Genomic DNA, 24,101 nt, shown 5'->3' on the forward strand with positions numbered 1-24,101 from the left:
ATTTAGTTACTGGATGGGTTTAATATAAACATCTACTGCATAATCTTGGTTCCTTAGGAATCCTTGTATTGTATCTGAAACATTGCCCTGTTGCTGTACAGATCTCTTTCAAGAAAACTTGCAATTTTTTTTTTTTAAAGATGTCAACAATTTGAGAACAAGAAGAATTACCAGTAAAGAAAATTCTGTAGTTTTGGAGAAAGGTGTGCTCATTCAGCAAAATGTAGACTGAGCTCTTCCTGCACCCCTTTGGGAGAGTTTGTGTAATAGCTATGACAACCTCTATGTTAAACAGAAAAATCAGATGCAAATCCTTCCATGTCTGGCTAAAAATTTAAGAGTTAGATAATATAATTTCTCAGCAGTACAAATGAAAGGTGAGGGAATTGACTTTTGCATTAGAACACACTGTAATTCTTGTTTAGCTCTTGCTTTAGTTGAAGTATTCATACTGAGGCATGACCCCACACAAAAAATATGTTGCTTAAAACCAGCTTTTGCATTTGAATGACATTCAGCAGCAAATACTGTAAACAGAGAAGGCCTGTAAAAATTAAAGTTCTTTTCTGAATGACTGGCTGGGAAAAAGCTCCACCAGATGAGAAATGCTTTTTGAGGTTTTACTGGCCTTATGGTTAGCTATTGTTATTTTTGGTCAAAGCCTTACAACATGGACTTGACAGTGATGAAACGACAGAGTGTGAGCACAAGGCAGTCAGAGCTGAATATTCAAGTCCCTTTCAGATTCAACAAAACAATGAGAAGTGGCCAAGGTAGCTGCCCCATCTTAGAGTGGTGAGTGACAAACACCACCTTTTCACAGACTGGCTGAGTGCTTCAGAGGGGAAAGTAGAGAAAGCAGCAGAACACAGACAACGTGGTCTAACAGGAAATGTACAATCTTTCTTACATTTCATTTACACAAATTTACAGTTTTGCAATTTAAATGGCTCTATAATTATGCAAGTGCTTTTTCAAAAATAAACATATACCAACTCAATGATATTTACACTTTGCAACCTGCTTCAGAATCAGCACGACTTTGCTATAAAGTGAAACTTCAGTGCACTGAAAGTGCAACTTGCCCTTTAGAGTTAACTTCTCCTCCCATGCAAAACCTCAGCACTGCTCCACTGAGCTTCAGATGGCCTCACTTCAACTTCTTTTTATTCATTCATCGTAATGCAAAGACAACAAGAACTTGTCCACATCCATTCCTGCTGGAAAAGAATTTGGGAGCTTCTTTTTCTGTAGGAGAGGAAAGTAACAACTGTGTTAAATACAACGAATCTAGGGGAACTGAAGATTCTGCAAGCATTCTTCCCCATCTGTCCATCCATCCATCCATCCATCTATCCATCTGTTCCTGCACAAATGTGCCCCAGAACTCAGACACTGCCATGTGCCCTTCACATGTGCCCCCCTCTATGAAACAGAGCATTTTCCAGTCTCAGTGCTTCAGGAGCATGCTAAAGGTATGGGAATTACAAAGTTATACTCCTTTCTGGTTATTTACATGCAAAGACATTTTTGTGTCTCACACCTTGGCTATTTGCCTTTAAATCCTCAAATCCAATGGTACTAAACAAGGATGCAAGAGCAGACTGAATTCTAATGAGGCCTACTTTGACTTTGGCTTAATTCCTACATTCCACCTAAAAACTTGGAATTTAGAAACTCATTCATGTTTTAGGAGAAATAATGTAATTGTTATTGATACCTATTTAGAGAGTCAGTAGGAGTTACTTGTATGTATCTGAAGACTAAACCAATCTTCAAGCTTAGTTCAGAGTATGCTCAAGAGGCAAAGTTGGAAAAACTGAAAAAAATCTACATAGGATGCCAGGGATTTGCACTAGCATCTCTGAACCGTTCCATTACAAACCGTACACATGAAGATACCTTATATATATTTAGAATTTTAATTAGAAGAAGTAGATGTTTGTACTTGCCTTGATTTTCTTTTTTTTGCACGGTGTTGGAGAGCTCTGAAGCTCTTTTCTATTTGCAGCACGGGAGTTTCTCTCGCCCTCATTCAAGTCCTCGGGTTTCCTTTTCTTGACGGTGCTCCTGAGAGCCCGGAACTGCTGGGTGTTGTCCTTGAGGGGGGTGGCGGCGCTGGTCCTGGCGATGGCGGCACGCGACAGGATCATGAGGGTGTGCGCGGCCATGCTGACGCTGTTCTCGCTGCCCGTCTCGCTGGCGGGGCTGCAGGCGGGCAGGTCGGGCGTGGCGGGCGGCACCATGATGCGCGGCGTGCCGCTCTCCTCCGGGAAGCGCCGGCACGTGGGCGTGCGCACGCTGTCCGTCGTGTCCTCCGCGTGCCTGTCCCCGACTCCGCATGGCGTGCGGGGCACCGGCAGCTCTCCATTCTCGGCGGTCTTGGCAGCGGGGCTCTGCCACTGCATGTCCTGCAGCATCTCCACGCACTGCTTGCCAAAGGGGCTGGACAGGCCCAGGCCTTGGCTGGAAGCTTTCGCAGCTTCTCGCTTGGGCTCCTTCGAGGACAACGCCACAGACACCGACGATTTGCAGCTGCCAGCCCCGGTTGAGAGCGACCCCTGCTTTTTGTTCAGCTCTTGTACCGAAGCAGCTGTCTTCTCATTCCATAAGGCAACGCTCTGTTGGCCGTTTGAGAGTTTGGCAGTGTCCTGGTTCTTCTGCTTTTCATCAGTGTCCCTTCGTAGCTCATTTTCTTTGTTTGCTGTCGTCTTGTGGAAGGGATCTAATGAAAGCCCTGCAGCTGCCGCCTTCCGCTCGGGCTGCGGCTCCTTTGCAGATGCGCCTCTGTTGCTGCCAACCTCTGGCCTACACAGAATCCTGGGCAATGTTTTGTCTTTGTCTCTCTTTGGTACCTGTGCCTTAGCAGAGGAGCACACAGAGTCAACAGCAAATGAAGGGCTTTCGTTTCTTTCTTTCTGGGATGAACTCTTAGGAGGCTGAATTTGGGTGCTGCCTCCTGGAGTGGGTAGGACATTATCAAAGCAAAGCACTCTCCTGTGACTCTCACTCTGTCTGGGATTTGAGCTTGTGCTCTCTGCTGGGGCAACAGGTAAGTTCTCTTCCACTTTCTTTCCTGCCTCTGCACTGGTAAGCTTGTCGTAATTTCCAGCCCTGAAAACGAGATGAAAACATTTCACTGATGTGTTTATTCTTACTAGGCAAGTTAACTTCAGCTGGCTGGAAGTCCCCACCCATCTCTCTAAAAAGCTCTCTCCAGCCTAAATACAAGTATTTTATCAACACATAAAGACCAAGAGTAAGGAATGACAACTGCAGAAAGCTCAGAGAAGGCTTTCTTGGCAAAAAGGTATCAAACAGAGTCTGCACACTGAACAATTAGGTAGGCTGGGGCTCTTCAGCCTGGGAAGAGAGATCACAGAGGGGAAATGCAACAGAGCTCTGAAGGAAGCTCACAAAAAGGACACTCTCTGCTGCTTTTCTTCCAGTAGAAAAACTAAGGGCATGAAATAACACTGGTATTGGGTTCAAAACACAACAAGGAGGTCTGAACACTGCATGTAACTAAACCTGGGAACTTTTTTACCTTAGGATATTGGTAGTTTACTTGACTTCAAAAAGAAACTGAGTGCATTCATGATAGGACAGCCCCTCCCAGAATACTAATTATGGCTCTGGGATCCTTGGAGCTGGAATTCCTAAGAGGCTGCCAGAATATACTGGACAATGTAATCACATGTGTGCCTTGTACTCTTCCCTATGTACTTGCTGTGCATGGGGGGACACTGAGCAGGACAAAAAGCTTCTGGTGGGCATCTGGACAGCAACACCCAAAGTGCCTGGGCTGTGGTCTCCACCTGACAACCTGCCCCGTCATGTGAAAAAGTCACCACTGCACTGTGGAAAGAAAAATGCTTCTGCTCTGTCAGCTCATGCCACTGGTCTGTCTGTGCCCTCTGCCTGGCTTATGCTGCATCTCCTGCACACCTCCCTCTATGATTTCTAAGAGGAAAAGTCAAGTTTTTGGGATGCTAACTTGGTACCTTTGAAATGGCAGAAAAGGTCTGAGTGGCAGCAACTTGTTTTATTTCCATGAAATTTGAGATGAGACAGAGGATAGAAAGTGGAAATAAGAAATTACACCTCTTTGCAGGGAAGATTTTGGTCTCTTTGCTATGCAAAACATACATCTAGAGATCAATTAAAGATAACAGAAAGCTGAATTATTGAAGTGGTATTATCCAAGATCTTACTTCTGTGTTTTTTTTAAAAATCAGTACTTTTTGCATGCATGTATATGGTCTAACTTGATGTATGGTTGAGATTTTTTAATAAGCTGACTTTAATGATCCTGTTTTATCTCCACTTTTCCAACATTTTAAGTGAGCTCTAAATAGGTAGTTTAAGTATGTGATAGTTTTCCAATAAAAGATCATTTCACCTCTTATATTTAAATTGAGCTTCTGATCTGCTCCTACACAGTTTTGCTCATTCCAACATCCTTTTCTTTCAGAAGTGCATTTATGGTGAGGAGAGTTACTACTGCAGCCTTGCTTCCTTCTCTCATTTGCCCAACAGAAAACTAGTGCCTACCCCAAGAAATTAAGTTATGCTCATCGACATAAAGTTAGCATGCTGTTGTCCTCACCTTGCATTCAGTTCTCATTTTTAAATGATCAAGCAGAGTTCTAATCTATACAGCTGAAATACAGATGCAGAACCCAATCTTATAAACTCTACTGGATCTCTACTGGAGGTCAAAGAGAATGAGACTACACTACAAAACCATGAGTAGCACTCATGTGAAAAGAAGAAACAAAGGTTTAGTCATTTAAATCTCCCAGTAAATGTAACAGGCAATTCTCCTAGCTTAGACTCTGCTCAAACAATTTTTATTTGACAATTGAGAGAGGAGACAGTGAAGACAAAGCTGTACAAAATTAACACAGGAACAGTAACAAGACAATTCTAGCACAGGCTGCACCAGTCCCAGCACACATCTCTATGGATACTCCTAGCAGACAGGCAGCAGGAAAGGGGGTACTGCTTATGCCACTACTAAAAAAAGCTCCTCTCTTCACCAATACTGGATAGAGAAATTCACAACAGGAAAAAGAAGCAAGTTTCAATACTCGGCACTACTGACCTCTGTGTTCGAGGATTTGCATGGCTCAAAGGCTCAGCTACATTTGGTACCAGTTTTCCTGGAACAAGAGATGAAGTGTTAATGAATGATAGGTAAGTAATTTCACACTTTTAGTGCAATGACATTTCACCTGACAGTGAACCTATAAAGAAAAACCCAGCAACAAACTCCACAGTATTTTGTAACTTCAAACTTCACTAATTAGTAGACTAGCAAAGGCCCCCAGCTAAGAACAAAGAAGAAGTTGCTGCCTACATTTGGATAACGCACAGCCCTGGCAAGACAAACAAACTATCCTGAGCTTCAAAATGCACAGGGGGCATTTCCAGATAGCAGGAAATTAACTCTGGGAACTCTCAGCTATCCATCAGCAAACCAGAATGCAAGCAACGATACAATCCTAGATTTTATCTTAATTTGAAATTTCATTCTGTTTTCATTTTTATGTGCAAGCCTACTCTTTTTTAAAAAGGCAGATAGGCTAAAGCAAAAGTTTTCCTTATAACTCCATGTTTCTATTTTCAATTATTTTTCTTTACCCCTTTTCAACACTGAGAAAGGAACATAACTCCAGTCTTGTTACAATTAACAATTTAAAGAAGCAAGGTCTCAATGAAAAGAATATACAGAAGCATATGCCTGAAAGGGCAAAAGGAGAACAGGTAGTAGAGTGCATTTTTTATATAAATATCCAACACTTCTAATAAATATTTTTCATTAATAAATTTTTAGAACTGCTGACTCTTCTAATACCTTCATTACTATGTGGCTTGGTTCCAATGGAAGCAGTAAACTACTTAAAACCAACAAGATGAAAAATAACCAGAAACATAAAGAAAAGTAAACTTCTAAAACTGCCTGAGAGCCTTGAAACATCACATTTTGGAAATAAGCTTGATACAAAAACTGGAATTATGTCATATGTTGGAAGTTCTCTGCAAACTGACCGAACAAGAGTCACTAACTGCAGGTACAGACCTCTCTCACAACAGCCCAGCAGCTGCCAGGAATAGAAGCAGAGATATTTATAAAACTTTTTTTACTTAGAACTGACTTGTCCTTAGAACCCTCTGCTTTTCTTCTGCCCCTCTCAAGAACGCAAGGCAGGCACCTGTAGTACTCCTGTTTCTTGCTCCAGGAATCTTCTGTGATTTGGGAGGGATGGGAAGCTTTGGGACACTTCCATTGCACACTGGATTAGCCACAGGCATGTGAAGAACCTTGGAAGAATCAAAATATCCTATTACAATTTACCAAAGCACTTCTTATCACTGCAGCTTTAATCCTGAAAATCTTTACTTGTGATGTGCTACCTGGCAGGCAGGTGCTGAGAATGTATTTCCATTCTGTCCTACCACGGAGAGAGGTATCATTCCCACCATTCCTTGCAAAACTGGCTGCACTGGAGATGCAATTATAATGGCAGAACCTAAAAAATACCCAAGTGTTAGGATTGCACAGAAACTAAAAATACTTCAGTGAAAAGAAATGCTTCTTAAAATGATGTGTGGTCAAAACCTGTGGCAAGAAAAGCTCTGGATTTTTAGAAAAACTTCACTGTCCTTTGCTATAGTTCACTACTAGAAAACAGGGTAAGCACCAGTTTTATTTTTAGTTTATAAGGCATTCTTTAGTTAAAGTCTGTTTTCCTTTGTAAGAGGTAGCTCAAAATAAAGTATGATAAACTTATCTTAACATTTAAACTTTAAAGTGATTTATAAAAAACAGTAAAAGTAATATTAAATAAACAGTAACAGCAAAAGTAACATATACAGCTGCCAGATATATGGGAATTATAAAATATGGAAACTATCCTGGCACATTAACTGAAAAGTGGAAGAATATTTTCAAAAGTGAAAGGAAACTGTTCCTTTCTCTATGAAAAAAGCATTGAAGGTAAGAGTTACATAAAGAAATCAAATGGCAGAAAAGGCTGTCAACCCTAAGACCTTCCATGTACTGGTCTCTGTCCTCAATTAAATGACTACACACAGAAATTCAAAGGTAACTGCAAAAAAGTTCATAGTTCTTGAAAGAAATCTAAATGTGGTGATTACAGCTGGTTTATAGCTGTTTTTTCATTTCAAAATGCACTCAAGATGTTTATTTCTGTAGTAATAAAAATGATTGTATAGATATTAAATCATGGAAACAAATAATGTTACACTTTCATGCTTACTTAAATATACTTCTAATGCAGACTAGGTTTTGAAATATGAAACAAAACCAAGAAAGAGACTTGGGAAGGACTAGATACATCTACCCAGTTATCTACACAAAATACGGATACCTATAACATAGAGCATTGCACTTATAACTGGAATCTTATTAAAATAAAAACCTGTTTTATTTAGCCAAAGTAATGGAATCCTATCCAATGTAAACCAAAATATGTTTACTACATCTAATGCTGCTAAAATTATAATCAGTTCAGCTTCTGAAATATGAGGCTTTTTTTTTATTCAAAGCAGCCTGATCAATGACTTCTCATAGAGATAGTTTTATTTTATTTCTACTAGCTACTAATATACTAAAAAAAAGTAACTCCTGGACAAAAACAAAAATAACAAACACCACATTTTCAGTACTTTTCTGATGATGAGATTACCCTGTGGGAAGTTTGGGGAGACAGTCTGGTTTGCTGGAAATGTACTGCTGGATCTGGGAGGAGTCCGCAACTGCTGTACAGCTGGAGCTTGGGAGGCCAGGGGCATAGAACTGCCAGGCAATACAACCACATTTGATGGTGTTACAGCTGCACCCAAGGCTGCTGGATCAGTCATACACGTGGCTATGTAAAGGTTGCTGGAATTCCCAAAAGCTGTGCTCGTGGCTGGCATCAACTGTATAAATCCCCCTTCGTTGGAAAGATGAGCTGAACTTGCAACTGAAAAGCCAGCGCAGTCTTCACTCTGAGTGCTAACCGAGCTCACCACAGGATCCTTAGGTCTAAGCATGAGAAGATTCTGCTCTGCCAGAGCTGAATCCACATTTTTTTCTGTGTCCTCTGAAGTCAGACATTTGGGCAGGCCTGGGGTTTTGGCTGGGGATTTGGCTGGAGATGACAATATTATAGTAGGCAAATTTTCTCCTGTGATGCTGGAAACAGCATTATTTAACTCTGTGTCTGATGCAATAAAGGGATCATCACTGATGATGATCTTGAGGGACATTATATTAGAAGGATCAACATCCATTGGTTGACTACTAGAAGATACACTGCTTATACTTTTGGCCTCAGTACCTGACTCCTCTGCTGAGGATGCAGTTTCAGGGAGAGGAGAGTGGCATATTTCAGAGGTAGTAAGATTGTTTTCAGTGGATACTACAGAAATGTCTGTACATGCATTATTACCAGACGAGAAATATAAATTATCAGTGTCTACTTTTGTAGAAGATGAAGGTTCTTGCATCTCCCCTTGTGTTCCCTCTGTGTTTGGCAGTTCTGAAGGGAGGTTAAAATCTTTCTTACAAGGCTTATCAAGTGTATGCTGATCACTTGAGTAAGTTTTGTTAGATGTATCAACAACTTCAAGCTGCAACTCTGTTTTGTCAAGATCCGCGATGTCCACCACAGATCCCGCAGCACAGTCTGCCTGTGTGCTCTGGTCCTGATGGTTAGAGGGGTGGCTGGAGTTCTCCTCTGGAACACCAGGCAAGGCAGCTGGATCACTGGTTACAGTCTGGTCTTTTCCTGCATCTGCCAGTGGGCTAGAAATGGAGGAGTTGTTTTTTCTCAGCAGTGCACTGTGGCCAGGGCCCCCATCAGAAGGGCTTCCAGGAAGTCTTTTTTCAGACAGTGATGTATCTGGTGATAATGGACATTTACTTCCTGAATCAGTTTTGTTTTCACCAGCTATAGTATCCTCTGCCACTGAAATCAAAGGAATCTGTGGAGTACCAGAATGAACGTATTCTAAATTAGGACTACTTTGAGAACTATCACTTGGTGGGCCTTTTTCAATTTCCATAGCACTCTCACTTTCAGATACTAATGTAGATGACTCTTTTGTAATGTAAGTGTCTGCACACTGTTCGTTACATTTGCTGTCGGAACTTGGTCTCTTGTTAGGCTCAGTCAAATCAGACACCGAGTCAAAAGCAATTTCATGCTCTCTGATATGTTCAGGGGTAATGGCTGTAAGTTCTTCAGTCTGCTTCCTTGGTCTACAGTTTCCATGCAGCTGTTCACTGGCTGGACTTTTCTTAGCCATATCATCATCATTAATGTTGGTCTTCAAGGCACATGATGCTTCTCCTAACTGAAAGCCTTTACAGGATAGTGGTTCTCTAGAATTATCACCTGCAAAAGACAGAATAAACCAGTTCCATAATTTTTAGAGCAGATGATCCTTTTAGAGCATTTTAGAAATAACTATTAGTTCAATGGAAAACTATTTCCTATGAAACTAAGTGGGAATAATGTTACTCATCCTTACATTCAAGTTGACTGGAATATATATAAAAAACATACATAAACTAGATAATCTGGAAAATCAGTTTGCACATTAGTAGTAAGTACACACATGTAAATATCTCAGGTCACTACATCAGATATCCAGAAGCACAAAAACCATCTCATGATAAAAACCTCGTGGCTCTACTGCTCATATACTTTCACTAAATACCTGCTACTCATGAACTATTGTTAAGAATGGTGGACACAAAGTAACATCCCCTTTGTCCAGAGTAAGACTCTTTTTGTGTATTAATTAAGATACATTACAGAATAGAGATAAAAGATTAATATGGTTAGATGTAAAATATTCTCTTTATGTGTTCCCCAATGGACACTGCAAAGTATCCATTTATTGACATCCTGCTTGCACTAAGGAGCTTATCAAGTACAATTTTAAGGTACACTGATGGGATTACTGTTAAATTTAATAGATTGAAACTTTGTAACAGGCCAGGTGTATCTGTATGTTCACACAATGTAGAAGTCCACGTGGATATTACCAGTGAAAAAATAAAATTCTGAAATGTACAAATTGTCTGAAAATATTTTCGTAATGAAAAGTTAACAGAGAAATCTTAGAGGGGAAATAAAACCCAAAACAAAACCATACATCTGTTAGTGTCTTCTGTTCCTAAAGAACTTCCAAATGTTTCCAGGCTATCCTCAGCCACCAGGATTTCGTTCTCCACTCCATTCCGACCAGAAATACCACCAGGTAAGTTCTTGTTTACCTTGCTCTTTCCTATTTTCAAAATAAAGCATGAAAAATGGTTAAATATGTAATTTTCTACATGTGTGTCATCACTACCTTTTAAATGAACCAGAGTGTAAAGATCTCCTTATGGTTCATGTGAGGATACCCCTGAAAATTTTACAACAGCAAACAAGTATAAACTATCATCCTTCAGAGCTGGAGTGTCTAAAAAAACAGCAAGAAAATAATCACTGAGCCAGCACAAACCCAGAATATCAGCCACAGAAAAATGCTGCACTTACACACAACTTTATAGCTGTGTATAAATGTATCTAAGAATCTGATTCTGTATTAAGGCATACCAATGTCATTGCTCTGGCAAGAGGCCTGCTGAATTCCTTTGCTTTGTCAAGCAATGCTTGGGAAAGCTCATTATTCAGGGTGCTTTACAGTAACAGCACAAGTGAGTACAATGTAGCCTACCATAATCAAAGCAGTCAAACAGAGCCTGGAAATCTGGATCTGATTCTGTCTGCTCCAGAATGTCCTGGATAGCCTCTTCTGACATATGAATTTCACCCTGAGAAAAGACACAAGATACAGAACTGTTAGTTACTTCCACAGCTTAAAAAGAAAAATAGACAAGAAGCGTTTTCTTTTCAGGTTATTTTTAGTTCTATTACTTCTGCTCAGCACAGAAACAAAAAGAATAATGCTGGCAACATTTCTGCCACAGATTTCAAAAATCTTAGTGATTGAAGCTGAAGAAATGAGGTTCTCCAAAACCCAAATATGTCTGTCAGACATCACCCCCACCATGTGTGTACTGGAGTACTCTCCACATAGTGGCCACCACTAACCAAAAAGAAGGACTAAATCTCAGGCTACACTGGAAGCTTATGCATGTGGTATGGATGCTGTGAGCCTGTACAAGCAAACCACTGGTTTAAAAAAAAATCCCCAAATTAATCCTAATTTCTTAAGTTTGAATATATTATATATCTAGAAGCCAACAGTAAGTAAATGGAAGTTTTATTTCATATGCCAATTACATGTTCTATTTTACAGGCTCCAACTTCTTCTTTGTGGAAGGCATTTTGGAAAGCACAGCTACATGGGACAGTGCTCTAAGGTTCCTGATTCTTTTTCTGTGGCAGCCCAGGAAGAAAATGAGTATCCAGTACATACTCAAGTGATAAAATACAAAGTTCTCCTGCCTTTCTGGAGACCCTCTAAGCACTCTCCAACCTTTGATACATATATCCACCTTTAAGGGTGGATATTCCACGTTATATCCTTGATTTTGTCTCAGCAACTCCAACCAAAGCAAGAAGCTGCTTTATTTCTGCTCAGAAGAGTGGAATACAGCTTTGTAGCTCTGTATTTTGACAACTGACCTAAAATCACCAAGCAACAGAAGAACAGCATTTATAAACCAGACACCTCTACTTCATAAACAGGGAACTGCCTCTACTCTCCTGTCTTTCTCATGAAGGCAAAAATTTCTCGTGAAATTTCCCTCATTAAAAGTCTTTTTTAATTCTATGATTGCCAGCTTGAGACTTACAGAAAAATGAAGGGAGAACACTATAATTTAGTTTGTAGAAGCAGAACAGACATTTCCTCCAAAAGCAAGAAAATAAAAAATTTGAAGAAAAAGTATCGTTATTTAGGCTCAAAAATTAATTTCTCTTGCTATACTAAATGATCCATGCTTATCTTGGAGCAAATCACAAAATCAGATCAGATTAAATGTATTTGGAGACAGCAAGGTATTTTAAATTTTTTTTTCTTCTCTAAGGCTATTGATTATAGACCCCCAGTCAGAAGCTGGTAGCCAATTACTGATATGAAAGATTGAGTGAGAGGCAGGAGTTCTCAAATCCAGTCTGAGTGTAGGGTTACCAGCTAATTACTGACAGAATCAATCCCACTCTCTTGGCTCCAACCCTGCTGCATGCTCATGCTGCCTTGGGCAGGCATGGGAATGAATTCAGAATGCTGAACTGGCACACAGCAGTGTGCTGCCAGCTCAGCTCCCTGAACCTGCCCTGCACCACACAAGGTTGGAGTTCACACCTCTGCAAGGGGAGCTGCCCTGCACAGAGGGGAGCATCAGGGAGGCTCAGCTGTGCTGCAAACAGAAACAAGAAAAGGAAGGATAGGAAGAGGAGAGAATACCCTCAGATGTCAGAGGTTCAGCATAGATCCATCATTCTCACATGCCTGGGCCTAAAACCAATGTGATCAAGGCAATCTACACCTACCTGAAGTCCAAGGATTTCATCAATTGAAGTCTCCTGTTCTGTGGGACCACTGTCTGTCTGTTTAGGGGCCTGAGCAACACTGCCATCACTGCAACATGTACATTGTTAGTTCAAAAGTCAAAATTAATTTAAATAAGAATACATATTAAGTTTAGAGGCTCCTTTTATTACCTCCCCAGGATTTTGTTAATGTTTTCAGCGAGCTTCTCCTGAAGGGATTTGCTGCTCAGGATCTTTTCTCTGGCATTTTCAATAACCAGTTGCTGGAAAATAGTTTTGAAGTGGTCAGGTTTTTATTTTTAACATCACAAGAAAAGGAGCAAAAAACATCACAAGAAATTTTCTGACTAACCAGTAAAAAATAATTTAAAAATCAATTCAAAGAGAGAAGACTTTTATAACAGTCATCTGTGACTGCATTACATTGCCACAAAAATCAACCCAAAACATTCCTGTGCTTCTCCTCCCCCAAAGGACAGCCAGGCTTAATGTGCCTTCTGGTTTCCATTCTCTGAAGAATTACTGTATTCTGACAGCTTACAGGTATCTTAGCAAAGCAAATAAACTAAGAAAAACAAAACTCTATATTGCCATGTCAACTTTATGAATTTAGTACACACAAGAGCTAGTTCAAATATAAACCAATACATTTATCTTTTAAAGGTAATTTCTGTAAAAACCAGGAAGAACAGCATGTTAAAGATTAGTTCTCTTGAGTTTGACTTTGTTTCTAAATGTAAATACCTTCTGTAGGCATATACTCACTGGGAAGTTACCATCAATTAATTCTTCTAGGGGCTCACTTTCTTTTTCTACTACTGCTTCTTCAGAATCTTGAGAACTTCTAGCTGCTGAAAGAGGTCCAGATGTTGCAATATTTTTCCTCTTCTGAGATTCACTGAAACATTCCAGGAAATTTATGACACAGTTTATGAGAAAATTGCAAACAGTAGATCTAATGGTGAGTAAATCAAGTGCTTCTCTTTCTCTGTAGCAAACAAAAGATCTTAATCACTAGAAAATTAACTACATGTTGAAAATGCAGTACAAGCTGGTACCTGTTTTACTATCTCTTATGCATCTATTGTGTCTGCCTTTAGAGAAGTTATAAATTTAGAGATTGTAGGTAAACAGCTCAATGGCAAACTGAATTCCATGCCCACTATTCAGCATTTACTGCCCCTCCACTACATGTTACTCTAATTGGTGGTACCAATTAATGGATCCTAATTAACTGCAACTCACAATCAGATTTGGGCATTACCACTGAAAACAAAGACTTCTCAAGGAGCACTTATTTTCAAAGAAGAAAACAAATCTTAAGTTCTGTAAGAATTTAGTTGATAAATAGGAAAAGTAATGTTTTTACAGGAGACAGTGTAGGCTCTTCTGAAAACATCTATCGGCAGGGGCACTAAAATTACATTTAAAAAAATCAAGACAGATTAGGAAAGACTTGGGGGAAAATGGACATCTGAATCAGAGAATAAAAAACACAAAACTAGTATCAAGTTTTTCACACAACTTCTAGTGCAAATATTAATATTTTTCTGAAGAAATTTACTCAACTCAATAGTTTTACGAAGTTAAATGCACATTTTTATCAATATTAAGAATTTTCATAATTGAAAAGGACATTTTGGAAGGAACACCAAGTCTCAGCTCCAAGATTATTTGCCTAAGCCTAGTAGTGGAGTAAAGACAGAGTGTACCCACAGAAGCCTCCTATCAGCCTGCTGTTAAGCTCCTTGACTTCCCTTTCCACTGTGAAACAATAAACACTGGCCCCCCTCAGCAGATCTCACATTTGAAACACTCCACCACTAAAGAAAACTTACACTAAAGGTTAGAACACTGTCTAATTTCTAAACAATTTAACAAAAAAACCACCCAAAGCCAAAGAGACATCCCTGTTTACCTTTTTCGCCTTCCTGGAGAAAGCAAGTTTGAATGAAGCTTTCGTTCTTGTGATGTTGGAACCTGAATGTGTATGAGACCTCCTGCTTTATAGAGGGAAAAAACAAACAAAAATAGAAGTCATGATGCCAACACCTTCTCCAGTGACACTGCTAAAGCACTACAAGATCTACATGTTGCTTACTATGCTCTAATCAATTCCTGGAAGTCATACAAAAGAATTTGCTATTATCATGGAAATGAGGACCAGTCCTTTTAAACATATCCTGAAATAGACATCCACTTAATGTGGATCATCCCTATCTGATTAAACAAGTTATCTAGGTGAGGATGAAAGCACAGAACAGAATAACCACAAATTAATGCACTTCTGATTTCTGAACTCATTGGCAAGCAAGTATGCAAGAGCCATCTCTCTTTCAGGCACTAATTTTCTTTTAATCACCTGAACCAGTCTGGAGAGGGGGGGAACAAAGCATTAATTTTCTGGAACTTTTTGGTGGAAGATGATTATCCCTCATTTTTAGAAAACTTCCATTGATAGCCACAGATTTTTCACAGAAAAATAAGGTTTAAAACTTTTTGCAACTTACTGTTGATCTTGTTTTCTTGAGCTTGTGACTGGTTCACAAACAGTGTACTCAGTCTTGTCTGTGGCATGCTTTGATTTATTGCTGGCCTGTGAATTACTTGAGGAGGTACAACAGAGGAAGAGGAATTCTGCTGCCCTGACTGATGGGCTACTGACAACAGTCCTGAGTTTGCAGGAGCTGACTGCTGAAGCATTCTCTGCCTTTTCATTTCTACAATTCCACTTCTTGTACGTACTGGAAATAAAGACAAGATGAAAACACACGATAAAGGAATTTTTAAAAATTGCTGATATTCACACAAAATCTGTTTAAAAAAAATCTAAACAATGGAACACCACCCAATCCAATGAATCTCAAATCTGGAACAATCACTATCTTTATCTCACACACTCTTTTCTTATACAGTACAAATGCTACAGAGAACAACTTATTTTTAAGTAAACCATTTTTTCTTTGCTGACAGCACATTTTCAGCTTTTGTAATGAAAGAAACACCTTTAGATACAAAAGTGTGTTTTTGTATTTTAGTTGGATATATGTTTGTATATATAACAAATGCTACAAGACTGTAATATGTTTTTATGTTCCCCTTCTATAGAAATCCAACCACATTATAATTAGACCAGCTACAGTTTTAGTTCATCTATGAACCACAAATTAAGTCAGCAGTTTCAGGAGTGAAACAGCAGTTTTTAAACCTTTTAACTGTGTAAACTTCCAAAAAAGTTTGTTTTTTTTTTTTTTTTTTTTTAGCAGAGAAAATGCTATAATAGAGAATTTATGCCCCTTGCAAAAAGCTCAGTTTTTCTTATTTTCCTTTCCTGATCATTACAGTATTTCACAGACCCAAATGAAGACAACAGACATGCATTACTGATAGCTGCAGAAGGCCCCTATTTTTTGCCAAAACAGGTAATTTTAACATAAAACCTACTGATCCCATGGAATTGACTCAGTTACTTACTCCTCTGGTTAGAAGAAAATCTGAAATCTGAACTCTGCATGCTCCTAAAAAACAAAGCAAGTGACAGAAATGAATGGAGCATAATGGAAGCACTCAGCTACATACACGGTGTGACACTACCTATCTCATGATTAATGTCACTCTGATCCCAACCACAAATTCCTTCCGAAAAATCCATTGATTGCTCTTTGTATTCTTTCCAACAATCATCACAAATCCTTCAAATGAATCTTACTGTTTCATTTTTGTTCAAGTAACCACAAAGATATCAGATTCTAAATGAGTCATAGTATATTGTTTTACTGCAGGAAGATCACATGCTTACACTAATGCCCTCCTTATTTGCTAGCCCCTCCTTAAAATCTTGAAATGTCTGCTCAACCAATAACTCTAACATACCCATCCTTTTTCACTGTCTCTCAAGGAAACAGAGAGTTAAACCACTCTCATACAATGATAAGGGGAGTTGGTCAACACAGGGACTCACTCTCAGAATGAAATATTACTTGCTTGATTTCAACACTACATTACCTGATCTGAGAAAGTGTATAGTCTAATTTTTTCCACAGAGATGACATCATTGCTGGAACCTCATTTGTTGTTTCTGAAATAAACCACAAAAACAAACTGATGCCCAAAACCAATATATGCTGAGAGAAAAGTAAAATCACAAAATAATTTTTATGGAGTGTTTCAGACATCATCTAACTTTAGATGCCTAGCTGTCTTCTTAATATTCTATTAGTTAGAGAGTCCTAACTCCTAATTTAAAGAATTCAGATTGATATGGATACAGTTCTGGTTTAGAAGCCTTGATGAAACTGAATTAATGACTCTAATTCTTGGTGGAATTTGCACATGGTATTGACTCCTCAGCAAACACATGCTAACCCCTCCAACTCACTTCTGGAAATGGCATTCATATTCCCAAGTCACTTTTGTGCCTCTGAATATCATAACCTGGCAGACAGGCCTTTAAAAGTAATAGTTCATTTTATGATATGACCCAAACAGGTAAAAACATTTGGTCTTTCTGAAGCACAGAACATTAGAAGTGTGATGGAAAAGATAAGTAAACAGTTCAATTTACTAAATTTTTCAAGATGCCAAGTACAAAGCATTTTGAAGGAAGTACATCTGTGTTTTAGTTACCATTCCTGTCAAAGATAGTGTGAAAGGAAAAAAATGTTCAGAAATGTTCCATGTATAATTTTTAATACCAAGCACCGTTAAAATATGATAATACAACAGATATCAAAAACCTGCAAGATTTGGAAACATTCATAGGCTTGATAACTAATTTAAAAACCAGCAAATGCTTTAGCTCTGCCTACAGTACTCATACAAAATATTAAGTAGTTCTGAAACTATTTTAGTCAGTCTTAAAAACAAGATACGATATATGTCATACAATAGGACTCCTCCTGATTATTTCATGGAATCATAGAATACCTTAGGTTAGAAGGGATCCACAAGGATGATGGAGCCCAACTCCCTCCTCCCCACTGGGCTACCTAACTGTAAGCCATGTGACTGAAAGCATTGTCCAGATTCTCCTTGAACCCTGACAGGGCTCAGCGCCATGAGCACTTCCCTGGGTAACCTGTTCCAGGGACTGACCACTCTCTCAGTGAAGAATCCTTTCCTAAGATCCAATCTGAACTTCCCTGACACAGCATTTCATTTTTCTCTCATTCTGTTGTTGGTCACAAGAGAGATAAGCACCTTCCCCTACCGTTGATAGTATAAACAATAAGCAGTATAATTTCACAAGCATAAAGGTATACATTTTTCACATTTTATTTTATCTCTATGCTTTTGAGATATAAAAATGCTCACATTTGAAGTGAAAATATATGCTGGCATATGCAAACTAACAGAATCAATTACTTTTGCTCACTAGATGTCATGGCTGTTGGCTGTGTAATTTGGTAACCTTCAAATTGTAGCCTAAATGGGGGGTTACTCTAACACCATACACCTCTTCCTCAAGGAGGTCACATGAGATAAATAAAAATAAAAATAAAACACCATCTCATTCTGAAGGCTTACCTTTTGTTTTCATGGCTACGTATTCATTAAGAATAGTTGTCAAGTTTTTTCCACACAGAGACTGGAAAAAGAAAACAACTGACCTTAGAATTTTCACTAAAAACTTCTGCTTCATCTACTGTAGCACATGTTATTTAATGAGTTCTTAAGCACTCTACCCCATGCTGACCATCAGTACCAGAGACTGTACTTGGGAGAGAGCCATCAATGGATTAAAATCCTCTTACGTACCCAAAATGTGAAGTACTCCATCTCAAGGCATAACACTGGTAGTTAGAGCTGTCTGACCTTCACTCACCTTTTTTATTATGGAATAAACCCATGAAAAGCAGATGATGAACAGCATGATGCTCATTAGTCTCTTACTGATAAGCAGTAGCTAATGAGTACGTATCATGCTGGAAAAGAACATGCACTAAGATGCAAATGTGAAGGAACCTCTGTCTGAAGCAAAATTTTTAACAGTCACACAGAATTAACCTTCTTGTCATGTTTACTTGTCCTGTAATTTTAGGTTACACAAAGATAATTAAAATTTTAAAGTTACCACTATCCTGTCTGTACCTTCCTCTCTTGTTTACTAGTGGGAACTCTACAAGACATGACAAATAGAGCCCTTTATTGCAAGTATTTGAGCTGCAGTAAGAATTCTGTCTTACATACTATGATATTACTTTTATATGAATAATAGAAAAAACATTTCTTCTGTGAAAAGGATGATTATAAAAAAGCTTTATTAATCTGGATAACCTATCTCTATTTAGGTTTTCTAATTTTTGATGGCCACAGCTTGGTTCTCAACTCCCTAACACCAAAGTACAAATGACTGAACACTTGTAAATGAAATAAACTCAATAGTTGGTTTTGAAAAGGTGCATCAAGAAAGTGCACCTTGGATCCCAGAAAAAACTTCCACAAATTTTGAATACTGTGGACAAAGTCCCAGACCATGAAATTAGCTTACATACTAGCAGAATGAAACAGCAAACATGAACAGAACACACAGATAAACACTAAAAGTTTGATACACAACAATACCTAAACCCGTAATTTGCACAGTATAGTAAAAATTCCATTTTGTATATTTGTTTAAAATGCAAACTATCTAATTATGCTCTAGCTCTACACACATATATATACATACAGATGTGGCTGCACACAATTTATGCACACCCAAAATTCTGCCTTTCACTCAGAACAATGGATATGATACTGAACAGAGAGGAGGCTGAATGCAGTTTTTGTCAATAAAGTTTGGCAGACTCAGACAAATCTCAGGTGCCTTACCTAAATATTTACAATGTACCTCAAATGGAACAATATTGGCTGCCATGTCTAGAATAGGAAAGTGATCTTCAGTAAATTACAAAAGCAGCCCTAAAATCAATAAAACCCTTGTAAGAACACCCTTCCATAAATCAACCTCAAAGCTGTAATGCAGACTAAGCATAATATGCTGAAACCAATTTGCAAATTCAATTTGCATATTTCACACTTAAATGTTTCTTAGTAAGCTTAAATACTAGAAACCAAATAACTGCTAATATCATAGGATGGAAAACACTAAACAAATCAAATATCAGTTTAAGCAACATTTGAGAATTAACTGTTACAGTGAGAAATCCCCAATATTGTTTTCCATGGATGTAAGACAATGTAACTTTCTGCTTTGCAAATACAAACTCACCAGCAAGCAGGCTGGAATAAAACCATCTTCTGTACAATGCTCTGCATATTCTTTCAAATCTGAGCTTTCCAGAATAAACTGATGACAGGTAGCTTGAAGATTTTCCTGTTGCAAATAGCCTGCAACAAATCAGATAGAAAATTTTGCCATTTCATTCATTACTTCTGCTAAATAGGCATCAAAGCTGGATACAGTGTTAGAATAATCAGATAAAAAATTTTATGTAAGAAAAGAAAAGTTATGTTATTTTGAAAATATATAAGTTCCTATCAGATATTTAACAATTAAACCCAGAAGAGCAAAAAATAGAGATTGGAATTACACTGTATTTACAAAGTATTCAAGACTGAAAGTGAGGCAATATGAACAAATTTTGGTCTATCTTTAGTACACACAAGAAAATAAAAGCCTTCTTGGCTCAGAAGGCTGACAAAAACCCTCATATGGGCTGAACCACCCTACTTGATACTCCACCAGAAATCTACAATATTTTATTAATAAAATGCATTGCTATGTAAGAGTAATTCTCCATACGTTGTACTGTTTGAAAAGAGGTAAAACCTGCACAGCTGCTGCAACAATGGATAAGATTTATTAAAAATATTGGCATTTTACAAAAACTAGTAACAGAAAAAGGTTTTTTCCCTCCTCACTTACAGTAATTTTCATTTAGGATAGATGTACTAGATGGAAATTGTGCTCTCTACACCCTAAGGCTCAGTAATTATCAGGAAATGTACTGACAAAGTTTTCCAAAATTCCGTTCCTCATCAAATATATTCTGCTTTAATCAATATACCTCGCTTTAATCTTCAAACGCCTTAAACACTAAAAGATAGAAATGGACCAATCCTAATGAAGGATTTTAGAACAAAAACCCACAAAGAAAAGGTTTCTTCTTTCTTGCTCTTAGCAGAGCTTAGCATGGAATGTTTTAAGGGTAAGATAAAACATGTGCCTAGTTAAACAATGCAGGACATATACATTATCTATTTCAATGGAGCCCCAAAATGGTCTACCTCAGTTCATGAAGAAAAATGCACCCTTTAAGTTTAAAAGAAAACAAGTATCTTTCAGCAGATCTGAATACAGCTGAAGAAAACAAACAGTATTTCCAACATGCAAACCTTGTTCAAGTCTTCAACAAGTAGGCAAACTTGAAAGTTAAACACAGCCTGGGAATAACCACTGTGAATTTAATCACAATGTATGAGCAGGCCTATGTGACAGAAAACATTAGTGGAATGGATAAGGAATATCTTATTTAATCTCTCAATTACATTTTTCTAGAAAAATCTAGAGCCACAAGGGGCTGAATGTGTATTTCTCATAAACAAGATGATATCTCCCTGTTGTCCAGGGTAGATGGGGTAAGAGGCTCGGTGGAGCGCTGATCTGTGCTGCTATGGCTGCTCTAACAATCAAACTCACCTCACCAACACAAAAAGCTACAATTTTTCTTTCTTCAACTGCTACTACAGTATCACAAGGGATGACTGAATACGGGCACGTTTTACACACACCAATTTCCTGGTAATAAAGCATTCCAAAGGCTGAAAATGCCTGTGCAGCTGGCCCAAAGTGCTTGTGCACACACTGTATAACCACATAGGAGTATGTGATCCCTAAGGTTGCCAAAATCAAATAAAAGGCAGAAAAAGTAATTTATCTTTTGAATATATGGAAATTCTTCAATATTTTGTTCTACCTTAAGAAATGTCTAACCCATAGGACACATTCACTCTATCAAATAGGAGAAGATAAATGTTCTTATGCATTTTCCTCTGTGTGAGCTCAGCTTATCATTTTAGTTTTGTTTCTTTAAAAAATATTCATCAACCTTCATAGCACCAGAAAGATTTTCGGGGGAGCTTGAGGGAGCAAGATGGAAAAGCTGCACTGGGAAATCTGTTTACCCACTGAAATTCAGAGATGCCTCACAGAAGAGGAATCTCTATCAGAGAACAGAAATGGTTACAAGGAATATCCTGCTCTACACCCTTAGGTTGCTCAGAGGTTTCCCAGACATGATGCACGCCCCACGCCACAACAGACACGAGATAGGATGGATCACTCCCAGTGTACATGATGCCAAGACTGTGTACTGCATCTTCAAGTCTCTGGTAAGCACATAAGAAAAATATTCTACCTGGAAACTTGTAATTTCACCAATCTTGTTTGGAAGACTGCAATGAGAGAACTCACTTGTATGAATTCAAATGTTCTTTTACAGTCCATAGAGCTTCTAAAAATCGTGTAACTTCACAGTAATAAAAAAACTGCATCTCTTACTAGGCTATTTTCTCAAGACAATAGCAAGTAGCATTTCAGGTAGTATTTAAAAAGAAATTGTGCTGGGGGAACACTGAAGAAGAGATTAATGGCTTTGGATTTTAAAAAACTGTGAACAACTGAAAACTGAATCTCACAGGGCAAGCTGCCAGCAAATCTTGGCAACCTGTGCCAATAGGTTCTTACTATGTGTGGGACTGAAATATGTGGGTCATATTTTGCTTACCATCGATTTGCTCTCACCTTCGACAGGACCCATATAATCCAAAGCATTAAGTAATTTTAAAAAATCACTGTCTGCTGCCAGTGTCCTGAACACACTTATGCTGTGCTTTCCACACACTCTGATCACGCCTGAACTTTTAGCTCACCCTCAAAGGTGAGCAAAACACAGTCGGAAAGAAAAACCATCTGACCCTTAACGCAGCCTTCCCTGGGATTTCAGGTCACCCTCGGACTCCTCCCGTAACCAGGAACTGTTCAAGCCCCGCTCAGCAGCTCCCAGTGCGCAGGTGGGCACCGGGGACCACCACGTTTCCTCGGAGCCGTGCAGAAGCCGAGCCCAAGGCACGGCCGGGGAGCGGCCTGGTCCCTCAGCACCCGAATCCCTCAGGAGCCAGCTGCGCTCGCTCCCCGGCAGAGGCCGGGCAGGAGAGCGGCGGGGCCAGCCCAGGGACCTCCCGGTACGAACTCCGGCAGTGACAATCCCAGCCTCGAGGGACCAAGAGGCGCTGCCGAGGACCAAGGGCGAAGCCGGCTGCGTCCCGCCGCGCCTCGGGCGGCTGACAATGCCCGGCAGAGCCCTCCCGGCGCGGCCGGTGGTCCGCGCCCCACCCGTGCATCCCTCCGTCCCTGCCGGCTCACTCACCCAGCACCAGCCGGGCCACGTCGGACGGCAGCAGCATGGCCCGAGGCGGAGCGGGGCACGGGCGGGCGCAGCTCCCCGAGCGCAGCCGGCCGCCCCGCCACCCAGGCGAAGGCGCGGAAACTCCGCCAGCCAGCGCCGCGCCCGGCCCCTTCCGCCGGAACCCGCCGCGGCCGCTCATCCGCTTCCAGGTCCGCCCGCAGCCGCTGCTTCCACACGTGAGCCCCGCTCGGCTCCGCGCCGCGCCGCCGGGAGCGGGGCTGCGTGCGCCCCGGCCGAGGTGAGGGGCCGGGCCCGGGCGGGGCGGCCGCGGCCCCGGCTGCGGGTGCTGAGGGGCGGCTCGCGGGCCCCGGGCGCCGGCGCGGGGGGCGGCGGCCCGGGGTTGCCGGGGACCGGAGCCGCCGCTCGGCGCTGCGGGTGTGCCTGGGCCGGGGCACCTCGCAGCGCCTCAGCCGGCTCCTCTCGCCGCCCTTCACGGTATTCGGTGCGCCTGCATTGCCCTGGGTCGGTCATGTAGCGCGTGAAGGTGGCCGCCATGTGGTAGTTAGAAAACTGTGTAGCCAGGAAGAGAAGTAGCGGATTCATTCTTGGGAATTTTTCACTGCTTTTATTATGGCTGTTGAAATGCCAGTAGGTCGAGGGGCCTGCCTTCTTGAGTGCCCAGGCCCTACCCCTGTTGCTACAGTTTTCGACCAAGCGCATCAGAAGCCACTGGTGTTCAGAAAGTTTCTTTCTGTTTCGTTTCCGTCCAAAGCATCAGCTCTGCTGGGTTGGGTTATTTTTTGTTCCAGTGCCCAACCACCAGAGGGACAGAGAGTAGTTGAGCATTGGCACATGCTCCCAGGGAAGAGCTCACAGCGCCAACTTTGCGGAATGCAAGAGCTGTTTGGAAACACTTCCAGGCATATGATGTGATTCTTGTGTCCTGCACAGGGCCAGGAATTGGACTTCGGGGGTCTTTGTGTGTCCCTTCCAACTCAGGATATTCCATGGTTCTTGGAGTTAGTAAAGGAGCACTTAATTTAAATAAGTGCAGTTGTACACTACAGGCAGCCTTCACACTTAAAATGTATTATTTTTCATACACATCTATCAGTCACCAAATCTCTGTACTTAGCCCCAGCCTGATATTGATTGAAGCCAAGGAAATAGGAAGTAATGAAATTGGAAATAAAGGAAATAAATGCAGTCTAAGACAGTAGAT

At 40.2% G+C, this 24,101-nt stretch overlaps 2 protein-coding genes across 4 annotated transcripts in view; one reads left to right on the top strand and one right to left on the bottom strand.

The window, feature by feature from the left end:
* Nucleotides 1-94: 94 nt before the first annotated feature.
* Nucleotides 95-23,069, bottom strand: NPAT (nuclear protein, coactivator of histone transcription). Of its 2 annotated transcripts, none has more exons than XM_074535184.1 (18): nt 22,901-23,069; nt 19,741-19,859; nt 18,054-18,114; nt 16,533-16,605; nt 16,002-16,045; nt 15,038-15,271; nt 14,446-14,527; nt 13,293-13,425; nt 12,699-12,790; nt 12,528-12,615; nt 10,744-10,840; nt 10,177-10,308; nt 7,716-9,410; nt 6,421-6,536; nt 6,219-6,327; nt 5,108-5,165; nt 1,953-3,114; nt 95-1,248 (listed from the first exon to the last, which is right to left on the bottom strand). In XM_074535184.1, the coding sequence occupies exons 1-18, from the start codon at nt 22,935-22,937 to the stop codon at nt 1,171-1,173; spliced, it is 4,410 nt and encodes a 1,469-aa protein (XP_074391285.1). In that variant the 5' UTR covers nt 22,938-23,069; the 3' UTR covers nt 95-1,170. The 2 variants fall into 2 exon arrangements, with proteins under 2 accessions (XP_074391285.1, XP_074391284.1); XM_074535183.1 differs by having other exon boundaries at nt 14,446-14,530.
* The window catches only part of ATM (ATM serine/threonine kinase), a 57,509-nt gene continuing 56,464 nt past the window's right edge, over nt 23,057-24,101 (top strand). For both annotated transcript variants that reach the window (XM_074535180.1, XM_074535182.1), the window contains exon 1: nt 23,057-23,177. The gene's annotated coding sequence lies outside the window, so the exon portion shown is untranslated. The remainder of the gene's footprint in view (nt 23,178-24,101) is intronic.

Source organism: Zonotrichia albicollis, chromosome 2 (genome assembly GCF_047830755.1).
Source record: "Zonotrichia albicollis isolate bZonAlb1 chromosome 2, bZonAlb1.hap1, whole genome shotgun sequence".
In the NCBI taxonomy this organism is placed as follows: domain Eukaryota; kingdom Metazoa; phylum Chordata; class Aves; order Passeriformes; family Passerellidae; genus Zonotrichia; species Zonotrichia albicollis.